This window comes from Onychomys torridus, chromosome 11 (genome assembly GCF_903995425.1).
Source record: "Onychomys torridus chromosome 11, mOncTor1.1, whole genome shotgun sequence".
NCBI classification, from domain to species: domain Eukaryota; kingdom Metazoa; phylum Chordata; class Mammalia; order Rodentia; family Cricetidae; genus Onychomys; species Onychomys torridus.
The window spans coordinates 13,202,041-13,218,030 of NC_050453.1; the positions used below are offsets into that span (position 1 = coordinate 13,202,041).

The 15,990-nt window shown below is 42.7% G+C and overlaps 1 protein-coding gene across 4 annotated transcripts in view; it reads right to left on the minus strand.

Annotated features, from left to right (window-relative positions):
* Tp53bp2 (tumor protein p53 binding protein 2) overlaps positions 1-15,990 on the minus strand; it is a 52,576-nt gene that overhangs the window by 5,111 nt on the left and 31,475 nt on the right. For 2 of the 4 annotated variants that reach the window (XM_036202271.1, XM_036202274.1), the window contains 11 exons: positions 15,784-15,958; positions 14,964-15,145; positions 14,465-14,629; positions 13,895-14,126; positions 12,409-12,516; positions 11,904-12,052; positions 10,150-10,609; positions 7,946-8,724; positions 5,097-5,234; positions 4,180-4,313; positions 1,288-1,454 (listed from right to left, as the gene is read on the minus strand). In XM_036202271.1, the coding sequence (XP_036058164.1) occupies positions 1,288-1,454; positions 4,180-4,313; positions 5,097-5,234; positions 7,946-8,724; positions 10,150-10,609; positions 11,904-12,052; positions 12,409-12,516; positions 13,895-14,126; positions 14,465-14,629; positions 14,964-15,145; positions 15,784-15,958 (2,689 nt within the window). Of the gene's footprint in view, positions 1-1,241; positions 1,455-4,179; positions 4,314-5,096; positions 5,235-7,945; positions 8,725-10,149; positions 10,610-11,903; positions 12,053-12,408; positions 12,517-13,894; positions 14,127-14,464; positions 14,630-14,963; positions 15,146-15,783; positions 15,959-15,990 lie in introns of all 4 variants that reach the window. The other 2 variants (XM_036202272.1, XM_036202273.1) reach the window with 2 other exon arrangements.

A 15,990-nucleotide genomic window follows, 5' to 3' on the forward strand; every position in this document is an offset into this window, starting at 1 on the left:
ATAGACAAAGACACCCAAGACCTAAGGACCATGGCCAGGCAGAGGAGCAAAGGCCTGTACCCTTAACCTCTGGAACTTTTGCTAAGAAGCTTGAGAGCTTGGGCAACACAGCCTCCTGTTCACCTCCTGATTTCCTGTCTCTAAAGCAAAATGAACAGAAAAGTTTACTGCAACTGCTAAGTCCTGTAAATTAAAAAAAAAAAAAAAATTTTAATCCTACATAAAAGACAATCAACATATACCCTTCTCAACTTGACTCCCATTTTTCCTCTAAACAGAGAGCTGTATTTAGGTACAGCCCTAACAGGGCATCTTTTGACAGTAATCAAAATCATAAACTCAAAACATGAAATAAAAAACTCCAAAACATGGGTGTTTTTTAAATTATTTATTTATTATATGTATAGTATTCTGCCTGCATGTATGTCTGCATGACAGAGAGGGCACCAAACCTCATTGTAGATGGCTGTGAGCCACCATGTGGATGCTGGGAATTGAACTCAGGACCTCTGGAAGAGTAGCCAGTGCTTTTAACCTCTGAGCCACCTCTCCAGCCCAACATGTTCATTTTTTAAATCTCATTTTACAGCATGCTATGATCCACTAAGTGCTAACACCCTAATAGAAGGTCTTTTGAACATACAAAAACTTAAACTAACACCAATGATCAGCTGCAGCTGAAGACGTCTCTGAGAAGAGCTTTCTCTAGGCACGTGCACGGAAGCTGTATTGTATCTGTGACCTCGGCTGTCCTATTTTCAGCCTCCAGAATTATGGAACAAATAACAAGATACTCATTGAGCTTTGAGCTCTTCCCCAGAGACAGGGTAATGAATATAGCAGCAGACACACGTGACGGCACTGGCTACATACCATAGAGAAACTGGGAGCACTGCGTGTGGCCTTCCTCCACACATACCATAGAGAAACTGGGAGCACTGCGTGTGGCCTTCCTCCATATATACCACAGAGAAACTGGGAGCACTGCGTGTGGCCTTCCTCCATATATACCACAGAGAAACTGGGAGCACTGCGTGTGGCCTTCCTCCATACATACCATAGAGAAACTGGGAGCACTGCGTGTGGCCTTCCTCCATACATACCATAGAGAAACTGGGAGCACTGCGTGTGGCCTTCCTCCATATATACCACAGAGAAACTGGGAGCACTGCGTGTAGCCTTCCTCCATATATACCACAGAGAAACTGGGAGCACTGCGTGTGGCCTTCCTCCATACATACCATAGAGAAACTGGGAGCACTGCGTGTAGCCTTCCTCCATACATACCATAGAGAAACTGGGAGCACTGCGTGTAGCCTTCCTCCATCTCCTCACACTTGTCTGCAGCTGTCTGCATGTCACTGTAGGTCATAGCAAACACAGCTGCTCCTGACTCCACCAAGAACTTACACACTTGGACATTGTTACAGGAGGCGGCACAGTGCAATGGGGTCCTGTGAAACAAAACACAGCGCTGGTTAGAAGTGTTTCTCCAACTGAACAGCCTCTACTTGGCAAGTTATCCGCGGAGAAAGTTCTTTGGTCTTTTACCTATTAGCCTCACAAATAGCTTTTTAAAACCAGTTCAATCGAGACAGATGACACACCTGTAAGAGAGTTAGAGCTACAAAGGAAAGTATCGACAGCAATGGAGGACACTGGGACTAGGAGCTGACTGCTAGTGAGAAGCAGCAAGGAAATAAAGTCTGCACAGTGATCTACAAAGAACAGAAGAAAGTGGATTTGGTTCTTGTTTAAATTTTAGGCTTTTTTGTTTTACATATATAGATGCTTTGCTTGCATGTATGTATGTGCCTGGTGCCCAGAGAGGCCAGAAGAGGATGTCAGATACCCTGGAACTGGAGTTACATAGAGATGGTTATGAATTACAACGTAGGTGCCAGGAATAGAACCCAGGTCCTCTGGAAGAACAGCCAATGCTCTTAACCACTAAGCCATTTCTCTAGCCCTGAAACCTGCTCATGTCTGTCAGAGTAAAAATCTAAGTCTTTAAACTCTATGCCTGAATGCCAATATTTATTTCTTTTCACCATCAACTTTCAAGCAATCAAACTGCACATATATTTTCAAAACTCCCAGTAAATTTTGACCTTAATTGTCAATTCAATTCTAAGTAGAAAAGTGACTGTAACAAACTGTAGAGATGATTCCTGAAAATGCAGTCTTAAAACAGTGACTATAACACAAACACACATATGCATACACATGCACACACATAATTCAATCTATTTTAGGCAATGAGTTAGCAGGAACTTACTAACATTATAGAAAAAAATCTGTGTCTCCAAACTCAGAAAACTGCCTTAAGACTGTTAGGAATCAGGCTCTAAAATGCCTATTTTTTTAATTTTTCTTTTCTTCCTTCAGTCGGATTCTCTTGGATAGACTCTTTTCTGCCTGTTCTCTCTCTTTCATTGATTCTACCCCCTTCTAACTGCAGAGCTGGGAGACCCAGGTGCCTCATTCATGCAGAGGCGTGCTCCACAACTGAGCTACATCTCAGTGGTTTGGGTAAAAGGTTTGCTTATTTATTTATGTACAGACAAGATCTCACATACAGCCCTGGCTGGCTTTGAACTTCGAGATCCACCTGCTTCTGCCTGAGTGCTAGTATTATTACAGGCCCATGTCACCACCCACAGTTGGATATAGTTTTTTAAAAAAGAAATTCAGACCCTCCATGCTCCAGAATACTATTATTTCTACTTTGGTGAAAATTACTACAGATTTAATGTGCATGCACACATGTACAGTACATGCTTGAGTGCATGCATCTGTGCACACTTGTGGTTTGTGCACATGAATGAGTGCATACCAATGTCAAAAGTCAGTTACCTTCCTCTATCGATGGAACCTTCCTTCTATTTTGAGACAGGGTTTTCCTCTGAGTCTAGAGCTCACCAACTGGCTATGCTGGCTGGCCAGTGAACTCATAGATCTGCCTGTCTCTGCCTGCCCAGCACTAGAGTTACAGACACAGGAATCCAAACTCAGGGATCACACTTGCAGGGCAGGCACTTTACCTAATATATCATCTCCCTAGTCCCATGTTATACAGATTTGTTTTCCGTGCTAAGAGTGAAAAATTACATATGATCTAAAGTCTCAAACAAGGATAATGTGATACAGTAAGAACTGGCTTATGCTAAAATAAAAGTGTGTATATATTTATATATACACATAAATATGTATTTATACACATATACATACATACATATATGCATACGCACATCAAAGTGTGCTAAAGAGCTTGAGGACGAGAGGAGCTGTAAGGAGCACTGCTGATACAGTGCACACAAGGCTCTGAGTTTAATACACAGGGAACCCCCACCCACACACACACACATGGAAGGAACTATAGTAAAAGCTTAATGTTGTCTATTTGTAGATAATGGAGGTACAGGTTGTTTTCCTCTTCTTATTTTTCTATTTTGTTTCTTTTTCCATAGTGGACACACATTACTCTTATATTTTTTTAAATGCAATCATAATACTTCTCCAAGTATTATTTGTAACAACAAAAAAAAATCTAACAAAAAGAAAGTCTTCATAGAGTCACACAGTCACTTGAAATGATAAGTTAATTCAAATTTATGACTTATACACATGAGCACCTGATATTATAACATTAAAAGGAAAAAACAAAATTAAAGTACTTAAATATGAGATTAAATTGTAACATTTTCATATTCCTCCACAAAGAGCTTTGTCTCTCCTACGGTTTGACTCTCCGAAGTATCAAGATGAGCAGTATGGTGGAATCTTGCACTGTCTACCCTGTCCCCTGCAATGTGACTCATTACTCTGTCCAGAGGAGCCACACGGTATATGCCACCTACGTACTGGTCACATAGCAACCACCTGGCCAGTCGCCACACTCCAGTGCCTGTGATCTAGTAATTTAAACTCAGTGACCTCAAAGCAGAGTAGAAATGCTGGCAATTTTATTACAGTATACTGTCACTACAACCAAACTCCATTTGCTTCCAGAAACTGCACAAAATGGCTACTACTAGAGGACACAGTAACTCCCACAGCACATGGACAGCACGTGGAGGGTATATACTGCATATTATTTCTTTGCTTTCCAACAGCACTACAGCAGAGCTTCTACAGCAGACATCACAGTTGATGTCTGACTGGAGTTGAAAGCATTACCATCCATCACTATCTGCCGCATTTACATTCACACCAAACTGGACCAGGAACTTGACGATTTCTGTGTGGCCCGCACACACGGCATTATGAAGAGCTGTGATACCCTCATCATTTGGTAGACTTGGGTCATCAACCTGTCAGACCAAGAAAAAGGGTGAGAGAGTCAGTCACTCCAATTTAATGTCACATCAGCATCATTACTAACTGGCTTCTTAGGATCAAGAAAACAGAAACTTTGCTGACATTTTAAAAATCATAATTGAAACAGGGGAGCCAAGAAAACTATCAAGAAACCCCTAGAAACAGGACAGACAACACAGCCAAATTAAGAACTTACTATAAGAAGGCTTTCTTTAAATTCATAGCACCAGAAACAATAGCCTTGGAGTTAGTTACCCCTGTTCTTCCTTCTAATTCCCACCACAAACCTGTTTTTAAGTAGAAATACCATTTGCTAGTTAAAGAAGTTCAACTAAAATCATTTAAAGGAGTTGGGCATGGTGGCACATGCCTGTGATTCCAGTACTCATGAAGTTGAGGTAGGATCATGCATTTGAGGCTTACATCCCAAGACCCTCTCTCCAAAAAAAAAAAAAAAAAAATAGATTTCTGAGTAGAGACCACAACTACAACTCAATACTACAGTGTACAAATTCATATAGAGCAACTTTCAGGAGAAATGTTCTCTCTAATAAATAAGTACGTTAAAATATTTCAAGTGCAAACTGAACTCCTACATTATCAAAACCTTACAGTCACATTCTTAAAATAACACAGTCTGTTTTAGAGCTTGTTCAATACTCCTGTCCACAAATCCATCATCCCAAAAAAAGAAAATTTAAAAATAGGATTTCCCTATAGTAGCTTTCTATTTTGAGCTTTAAAATAAGATACAAAGTTATATTTAAGAAACTTACCTCATAGATAATTCTCTGTACAAGGTCAAATTCTCCCTCCAAAGATGAATCCAGGAGCAGAGCAAGAGGGTTGAATTTCACCCTCATTCCATGGGCAATCCTCTCGGACCCAGTTTTCCGCAAATTTGTCCTTTTGCCCTGTAAGGGAAATGTGTGGGAAATCAGAGCAGCAAGAGCAGAGGCAGCACTCGGCTGAATTAGTGAAAAGAACTACTGTGTGGGGATCAATCTGTCTGTCTGTCTGTCTGTCTATCATCCATCCATCCATCCATCCATCCATCCATCCATCCATCCATGTAGAACTGGCCTGGAACTTGCCATGTGGCCCAGGCTGACTTTTAACTTGCAATCTTCCTGCCTCAGTCTCCCAAGCCCTGGGATCACAGGAGTGTGTCATTAATGCCTGGCTGTGGAACTCAGAGTGAACTAAGCTTGGTGGCAAACTGACTAGCTTTCTGTAGAAGACCACAACCAGACAAGACCATCTCTAAACCACTTATCTAGTAGTAGAATGCAGAGAGCCTCCCTCTTAAATAGGGCAATACTCAGAATCATAACTCCCATGCACAAGTGACTGTTTACTTAATCTTCATTAAAAACCCAATTACCCTTATTGCACAAAAGGAAATGCACACAGTCAGAAAACAGCAGGACCAGAATTTGAACCTAAGTAAGCCCTTCCTCTTAAGTAATTCATACCACAGGCCTTCCTAAGGCACAAGCAAATTATTAGGCTACATAATAAAGACAGTTAGTTATAACTAGACTCACTGATGGAGAGGTTTACCTCTTAAGTTAGTAAGGCAGGCTTTAAAGGGGCATTTTAAAAATGAGATCTTATAGCCTATGAAACAGGATTTTTACACACACACACCCACACAGAGAGAGAGAGACAGGCAGACAGACAGACAGACAGACAGAGACTTCTTAAATTACATTTATTTGGGGCTGGAGAGATGGCTCAGCAGTTAAGAGCACTGGCTGCTTTTCCAGAGGACCCGGGTTCAGTTCCTGGCACCCACATGGGGACTCACAACTGTAACTCCAGTTCCAGAGGGATCCGACACCTTCACACAGACATGCATGCAGGCAAAACACCAATAAATAATTTAAATTAAGTGTGTGTGTGTGTGTGTGTGTGTGTGTGTGTGTGTGTGTGCATGCATATAGTCATGTGTCACAGTGTGAGTGTGGATGTCAGAGGATAACTTAACTTTCAAGAGTCAGTTCTCTCTGTCCAAAATGTGAGTCCCAGAAATAGAACTCAAGCTGTCAGGCTTGGTGGCAAGTGTCTCTGCCCACTGAGCAAACCTACCAGCCCCCATTTTCACTTTTATCTCAGATAGGAAGAGCCAGAGTTTTGCAAAAACATTAAGTGACAAATATTATATCTCACAGATGGGAAAGACTAAAGTGCTAGAAAAGTGTGATTAGTCTACAACTGTGCTAACATCAGCCTTTGGATGCTATAAGTGACCAGCCACCTGCTTCACAAGCCACCCACTTTCAAAGAAACATACATAATCACAGTATCTATGAAAGAGCAGTCATTTTCTAGGAAGAAAATAACAATTTTCCAAAGGAAGTACAAAGTGATACAAAAACATGAGATCAGATATACAAAACCCATTTAAATAATCACTCGAAAGTACCATTTGGATTTTACTGTGTTTTCAATTCACAGCTCAGCACTCTATTTTGTTCGCACTTAAGGAATAAAAAATGACTTCCAACCAAGGAATAGAAAAGTAAGCTGCAGGCACTGTGGTATTCTCTCCTACCAAATTTCCAAAAATTATGGGTATCTTAATATATGGAAGAAGTGTAGAAGGCATTCCCAGGCCAGAAACATAGCTCTAGAGGAACTTGATGCTAGAGAAAAAGGACACAAGAGACTGTGGTGTTTGCTAGTGGTTTCCAAACAACACTGAAGGGAAGGAAGGGGGCCTGAGAGGCAACTCCACTCTGCCCAGCTCTCTCTCCTGCTCCCACTCTCCAATCCATCTAACTTCATCCCTGTTTTAAGTTTGAGACTCAACCTAACATTTCACTAAGAATAAGTTCCAGGGGGCTGGAGAGGTGGCTCAGCGGTTAAGAGCACTAGCTGCTCCTGCAGAAGACCCCAGTTCGATTGCCAGCACCCATAGGAATCTGTGACTCCAGTTCCAGGGCAACCGGCACTCTCTTCTGGACTCCTGGGCATTAGGCAGGCACACAATGTGTATTTATATAGGTAGACAGAGCACTCCTAGACATCAAATGAACCTAGCCACAAAACCTTCAAGTTCCACTGCTAGGAAGATCAAAGTCTAGAAAGCAGGGACAGAGCCAATGAGAAGCCATACTATATGCAGATTTCAGAGCTAAGCCAATGACCAGCAGGAAACCAGGTGTTCTTTTCTCCAATCCACTGTGGTTCCCCTAGTGTGCCTTCAGCTAGAAAGACAACAAAGGTGGCATTACAGACCTAAGAACAAAAATGTTTCCTTTATAAAGAACCTGCACGCGCACACACACACACCCCAAAATATAGCAGTGTTTCTCATAATTAATGGTACCACATCTATAACTCCCACCCTGAGCATGATTTGATGGACAAAGGTCTGTATCTCAGCTAGTCCAGAGGCAAAAGGTCTGTCTGGACAACTGAGACTCTCAAAATAAAAAAGAGAACTGAATATATAGCTCCGTATGAACGAGTCTCGATCCTGTCAAAAGCCAAGACTACAAAGATCCACTTCAAGCCAAGGGTCATAAGATAAAAAGGCACACTAGAGAAGAATACAGCCACCATGTGAGCATTACAAGGGAAGGTCTCCTAAACGAACATGGGACACTACATTACTTACAGGAGGCAAAGACACCTGCCCGGTGATTTCAGGTGGGCGCATTCGTACAGAGTCTTCTTCAGACCCCTCCGGCTCCCCAGAAGGATATGGAGGGGGAGGGTACGGTGGGTATTCTTCTAGGTATACTTCAAGTAAATGGGGGGCCTCTGGGTTTGTGTCTTCTGTGTTATTCTGGAGACCCGGACTGCTGTCTGTGACTCCTTCAGGCACATAGTCAAGGCCTGGAGAAGGAGCTGGCACACCACTGTTCTCTGTGCTGGCACTCCCCATATCCTCTGGGGACAACGGTTCAGGAACTAAAGAGCCCACTTCTTTCTCTGGCTCCACATGTAAATATGGGTTGGGGATTTCTACTGGGCTGTCTGTGTTGACAGTCACTGAGCTCGGCGATTTCGTTGGGTAGGATGGGACTGAGATGGTCTCCATGGCAGCTATGGTGGTCCTCTGATACAAAAGTTTCTGGATATTTGGCCCATTAGGGCCTTCTGGTTCTGTTATGGAGCTACGTTTCTTTAACGGCCTTGGTGCATTAGACAGTTTCTTCCGTAGAGCTTCTAAGTCAGCATCGCTCTGGTTTCGGTAAGGATTAGACAAGAAAGGCAGTAATTTCGTTGGGCTGAGTGGCCGAGGAATCCTTTCATTTTCATGGCTCTCGTGAGCTGAAGAAGCAGGCTCTGCCTCAGGCTCTGGACTGCCAGGCTTGCCCTGGTTACAGGAGTAAATGTTCTCTGGGTTCTGTTGTGGATTCTGAGCAGCAGTTATCACAGGCTTGCCATACACTAATCAGAGAAGACAGAGAGGAAAAGCCCCAGTTAGTGCTAACTAAACAAAACTGGTAAGAAAACAGCTAAAGGTAAGTGAAGTCTCTCTTTGTTTCATAGTTACTACATTATTCCCCTCACATACATTTAATTTCTTAAAATAACAAAGACGAAGCAAGGATTTCATCTTTGCTTAACTATGCTGGTGGTACTTTAATATCTGTTATGATAGCTTTGAACCACAATTATATGCTTATTTCATAACTAAAAAGCCATTTTCAATCAATTAAGTCATGGTCAATTGTATCCTAGCCTTATAATATAACCAATGAGTCAGAAAAAAAAACCTGAAACATCCAAACTGCACATGTTGACAACAAACTCCTTTTAATAGGTTTCACATTTACTTAGTGGTGGTATCCTTACCAGACCAACTTAAAACACAAAAGAATGTTGCTTTTAAAAATCAGAGACAATGTAACTGCCCCACCTTCTGTGTACCAAGAATAGTCGCATTAAGCTGATGCCTTCCCCACCGTATAACACCTGTGACCCCGACTTCCCCACACCAGCCAGCTCCTTCAGAACTGAGACTCAACTCATCTGGGAGGGTTAGCTTTTAACTGTAAACTTGACACAACCTAAAATCACCTTTGAAGAGAGGCACGACTGAGTCCTGTCTAGATCGGGTTGGCTTGTGGGCATGTCTGTGGGGATTCTGATTGTTGACTGATGTGGGAGGCCCAACCTACTGTGTCTATCTGTTCCCCGGGCAGAGGTCCTGAACTGTGTAGGACAGAGGAAGCAAGAACAAGCAGAGAGCATGGGTTCAGTCATTTCTCTCCACTCTCGACTGTGAATACAATGTGAACAGAGGCTTGTGTTTCTGACCTGACTTCTCCGAAGCGATAAAGAGTAACCTGGAATTATAAGCTAAGGAAAAGCTTTCCTCCTTTGTTGCCTTTTGTAGGGATTTTCTAGCATAGTCAGAGATATGAAAGTAGGACATTATGCACTGTCTGCAGTAACTACTGTAGTAGCTGACATGGGGCGGGCACTCCATTAACCAGATTAACCAGAGTCACAGTTAAAATCCTTAGAACAGCTTCAGCCTAAGAGACCTGGCATTTTACTGTCTGCTGACAGCTTGGCATAGGACTTAAGCCCAAAATCTACAGTTAAAAATGAAATCAAGAATCAAGGGGCTAGGTGAGACAGCTGTGTACGAAAGCTCTTACCACAAAAGCCTGACAGACGACAGTCTTAGTTCTATCTCTGGAACTCTTGATGGAAGGAGGGAACTAACTTCCAAAAGCAGTCCTCTGACCTCTACATGCACACTGGCACATGCATTTGCTCTTTCAAGTGCACTCTTGCACGCGCTTCCCACCCACCCCCCACCCCCACACACACACTTAAAAATACAAACAAACAGACCCTTACCACTTGGAAAGTGGGGGCCTCTGGGGTGTGTCTTCGTCAGTGCACTCTGCACAGCCTGTTGGAAGTTTTTTCCTGGTGCCTGATGCTGGGTATACATGGAATAGATGGAGCTTGCTGCCACAGTCTGGGGTTTTCGGAAGGCTGGAGGGAAGGTGTCCTTGGAAGGCTGGGGTGTAAAGGGGCGGACTGCAGCAGCAGGTGGACTTTCTTGCTTAGATCCTGGAGAGAGGACTTGGTCTAGGCCACCTGAAGGTGCACCCGGAGACAGCAGCACCCTCGGCTGTGGCCCTGCTGGCTTGAGCTTAGCTCCCATGCATTGAGCAGCTATTGGCAATTGCTGAGGACTTCCATCTGGCTTCATGTCAGGTGACTGACTCGTTTGTCCAAAGTAAGGCAAATTAATCTGTTTTGGCTTTGTAGGAACAGGAGGTGGAACTTTAGCCACATTTTTATTTGCAGCCTGTAACACATATGCACACACACAGCAAGTTGGTTAAAATACTGTACAAAATTATACAAGATACCTAGTCCGCTCACTTTCACAAACACAGACACAAACATCAGCTCTCGGGCCTCCAGCTAGCTCAAGGGCTAAAGCAGTTGCCACACACCAAGTGGACTGCAGTTTGGACTCCCAGAACCTGTGCAAATGCTGAGTGGGAACTCAACCATAACTCCAGCCTGCAAGCTGTCTAGTGAGACTAGCCATATCAGCAAGCTCTGGGTATGACTGAGAGAGCCTAGTTCAAAGAATAAGGAAGAAAAGCAAGTGAAGAAAATTCCCAACATCAACCCTGGACCTCTACACCCAGAGGCACATATATGCACCCACACACTTGAACATGCATATACACATACATATACTCCTGCACACTAGATACATACTCATGAAAAGTAGACAAAATATTGCTTCTACATTTTAAAATTATTAAAGCTTTGAATCAGATTAATAAGGGACTTACAGTGATGTAATCAATTCCTCCCCCATGACTTCCTTCCTAGTCTTGCTTCCTAGCTGGGCAAAACTCTTTTCTGCTATTTTTCATTTCCACAGATGGCATCAATACATAAAAATATTCTTGTACTTCTGTATGTCATACAATCTAACTGTAAACTCAACCTCTGGCAGGCAGGAGGATCACAAGTTTGAGGTCAGAGTAAAACCAAGCCTCAAAAGACCATTCCAAAACAAGCAATCTAGAGTTGTCTGCAATGCAGAACACTTGAAAACCCACCTAACCTACAGCGTTCATCCACAAATCCACTCATCTTAATTTAAGATCCTAATATCACTAAAGATCCACATCATGTCTTTAATACAGCCTTGGCTCTAGATTTCTTCATGGGTTTTTGTTCCATTTTCATTCTTTGAGACAGAATTTTACTCTGTAGCCCAGATTGGCTTCAAATTTGATTCAACCCTTCTGCCTCAGCATCTCCAGGGCTGGGAATAAGGCAGGAGCCACCATGTTCGCATACCAGACTTCAAGGGAATAAAACACCTGGGCACCATGAATATTTTCCTCTTCTGTATACTTACACACTTCAGAGAATCACAAAAACCTGTGACCCAGAAACAAATATGCAGCCATCCCCAAGGAGTGCTCAATCCTAGCTAAACAACAGACTGCTATTATATTTCCTAATGTTCCAGACACTTCTGTTCTCCCTCATAGACAATATTTTAAAATCTTTGCTTTAAAAATGCTCTAGAGAAACACATTAGTAGGAGCAGCTGAGACAGCACTAAGTACCTGAGCATCCCGCAAGATGTCCTCACTGCTCTGGTTTTTCCTCAGCGAGCCAAAGGAGGGCGGGGCAGCACACTGGTCCACTGTGTCAAACATGGAAAAGGGGCGTACTTTCTTCTCTTTCTCCCTCACAGAGATCTCCCCATCATCAACTGAAGACAGAGAGAAGACCCCACCCTGACATTCAAACTGTTTGGAATAAAGCTACTTTTCACCTGTTTCTTTCTTCCAGCTCTCTCTGAACACCGTACCCACTAAGTGCTCTCATATTTTTATTCTAAGCTGTTAAAAAAAAATAACCTAAATACTACATACTAATATCTTAGTTCCTGAGTTAAGTTAGGGAATCATATAAATGAACTGCCCTGGACTTAACAAGCTAAAACAAAAAATAAATAAATAAAAACAAAAACAAAAACAAAAAAAAACCTGAGCTCCCTGGAAAAAGTACAAAAAGACCGTTTAGAATCAAAGCACAATGCTCAGGCATAGCACAAACAAACCTCACCTTGGTCCAGGGCACTCCCAGTGCTCTGGGGAACAGAAGAGCCTTGGCTGGGTAAGAGGTCTGCATTGGAGGGGTTCCAATCAGGGCCAGCCGGGTGAGTTTTAGAGCCTAGAATGCAGGAAGCAGCCACAAGTCACTCACATTCTACAGACATTTCACTGTTTCATTTCACTTTGCTGCTAAGACTTTTAATCTCTATAAACCAGCTTTACAGCTTGAGCACACAGCCTCCCAGCAAATTTATTTAGAAAACACCTATGTTAGGCTTTGTTTCTTCTTCTAGATTTCCCACCTTACACAGCAGTTTAAAAAAACAGCCAAAGCAAAGGAAAAGTTGGCCTGAGCCAGAGAAGCCCTAGTCATTACTCTTGACTGTGTAAGGCAGCATGGCCATCACCCAGAAGACAATTTCCACCACAGCAGACGGGAGCACGTGAGACGGATCTTACAAACAATGCCTTAGTGGTGAATTGGTAAATGTGTGCCCATAAACTCCAACCCAGCTTTCACTATTTAGGGTGTTCATGATTTTTCTACACTGGTATCTAAATTTCAAATGGCAGCCAGGAGTGGTAGCTCATGCTTTTAATCTCAGCACTTGGGAGACAGAGGTAGGTGGATCTCTGTAAGTTCAAGGCCAGCCTGGTCTATAAATATTGAGAGCCTACCTCAAAAACAACAAACAACCATATATATACACAAAACAACCATATATACACACAAAAACAACCATACATACACACTAAACTGTGAAGTGTTAATGCTTCATACTAATAATTATGGCAAAACAACAAATAATTTAAAATTAGTTATTTTTTCATATCACAAAGAAGAAGAAATCATGGTTATCTGAGTGCTAAGAATGTTTAGACCCTGCACTTCCTAAAACCCTGTCACTTACCCTCTATTATGAAATTCTGGCTTGCACCTCTCCGTGTTCCTGATACAGAAGGCACAGTTGACTACAGCAAGGGCCTCTGCTCTTCCCACTTTACACCTCCATTCCAAAACTTGTCAGCAAGCAGTGCTCATGCATAAAAGCTCAAGAATCCTTAACACTGTTCCAAAGAAAGGATTCACAACTTGTCTCTGTAAATATGGCGTTCCTGATATGTGTATACAGTCTCTTCACACAGGACGAAAGATCTCAGATCAAAATTTCCTTCCTAACAAGGATTACTTTCTTTTGTGAGGTAGTGCACCACTCTATAGGCCCAGTTTGCCCTCAAAACACAATCCTTCTGCTTCAACCTCTACAGAAGTGCTGGACTTAAAGGTGAATGCCACATCCAGCAAGGACATTTCTGAAATAACTCTGATGTTATCCTGAGTGGCACTGTCTTGGTTACAATCACTAGCAAAGAATAAAGGAATGTGAGAATTTAAAAGTAGGTAATATGAAAACAACTTTTTAAAGCACTCAAATTGGAAAATATAGTGGCATAGGGAAGAGCTAAATATGAAAGAACTTGGAAACCACTCTTACCTTTACTTTGCAAAGCAGCCCCAGACCTCATGTTGGGCAGTGTCTGTATCTTCATTGGCCCCTCTGCTGACTGCATGAGCAAAGACCCATCGGGCAGGGCTGGCTTCACCAGCAGCTCGGGTCTGGAGGGCATCCGTGGCATAGTAGATGACTGGATGTATGGGCCTACAGCGGCCACACGACTAGGGGCTGCTGACACTGCTTGTTGGGGAAGATTTCCATCAGGTGAAACCTTAGTTAAAAAGCACAGATCTTTTAATATTACGTATTTTACTAGAGGTCCAATGCAGAAAAGAAGTTCAGAATGAGCAGTTTTGGAATTTAGCCAGTCTATAAAAAAAGTCCCAACAGAACTACTCCACAACCAACTCGCATACAACCTTGTGCAAGTCTTAGAAAGGGAAGCTAAGCACTACAGGTAAACAAAAGTGAAAAGTCCCTGATCATCTTCTGCAGACTCACACTGCACTGTCGTCTCTGAGGACAGCTGCAGGACTTTGAGGCAGCTGCTGCCCCCTCCCCAGGCCCAGAGCAGACCCCCTCCCCAGTGCAGACAGCCCACTGGCTCACCGGGAGATTCTCTTTCTGCTGCAGCGCGGCCTTCTTCTTCCAGAGCCGGTCCCTGAGCTCATTAACTCGCTTATCCATGACTGCCACTTCTGAATTGCGCTTGTTCAAACACTCCCTCTGTTGTTGCAGCTTGGCATTCTGCTCTTGGTTCAGTTTGTTTCTTAACTGAACAAAACAGGACGGAAACACAAAGATAGCCAAGGGAAGGAAAGGAAAGCACCTCCAGGAAGCTATCACATGGTTAACTATTACATAATTTCTAAAAATGTAAGACGCTTGCTTCCACCTCTCTGCACACCTCACCTCCTGGTTGAAACTTCAGCCACATTTGTGCCTGACCACTGGCTGGGGTTATGCCACAAACTTCCTGTTTGAGGCATCTTAAAGTTTATTCTGGATTCTTGGGGTTTAGGCCTCCCACTTCTACCCACCTTAAGGAAAAGCAGCTAAAGTCCAAAGTTATGGTCATCTCTGAGAAGTTTCTATTTCTGGAGTGTACCTGCAGTTCCTTGTAGAGGCGGTCAAGCTCAGCCACGGCTGACTGGTTGTCATGGTGGCCATCGATCCTGCCGTTCTTAAGCATCTCCAGCTGCCTTGTAAGTTCCTCCACTTTTGACACAGCCAGAACTAGCTCCCTCTGTTTCTGCTGGAACAAGCTATTCATCTGTTCAATTTCCTCCACTAGAAGAGGGAGAATGACCATGGTTGAAAATAAAAATAAGAATGAACTACTTGCCAGGCAACCAAACTTTCTAATGAACTTTCTAATAAGTAGAGAACTCTTGGAGAATGTCCTAAGACCAACCTACTTTTAGAAACAACAGAAATCACTGAACGGCTGCATTATTGTCTAGATACAGACATTTGAAGACTGAGGAATTTACACAGTGAATCAAGTAAACATTAAACTCTCAATTTTGGAAATCAAATTTCTTTAGAAATTTTGATCTCACTTTTATAATGGTAGAGCGACTGAATCACTAAAACTTTAATTATTGATAATATGGCAATTTAACAACTGGAGGTACCATATAAACAAAAATCCTTATCTTCATCAAATTCTTGATCAAGAATTTAGGAAAAAATATAACTTAAAACTGTAATTTTACAATCTACCTAAGACACTCAATGCTAACATCAACCAAGAGGTACTTGCAGCATCAAAATTGCAGGGGAACTCTTTTAGAATTCCTTTAAACACACCTATTCTCACCACAAATCCACATAAACCTCCTGTGCCGCTTTCACTCTGCACAGCAGCTTCCAATTCCGCCTCTGCGGCGGTCTACCGTGAGCCCCGCGCGCAAGCACACACGTACCCAGCTTCCCGTTGCTCAGCCTCTTCTGCTCCACATGGCCCTTCAATGCTCTCACTTTCTTAAGCTTGGCTTCCTGACTCTCTGCGATCTCTTTGAGCCTCTTAAGTTTCTCCTGCTCGGCAGCTTGTTGCTGCTGACGCTGATCTTGCTGTTTTAAAAACTTTAAGCGTTGCTCCTAAAGACAGAAAAAGAAGCATTCACTGGGCC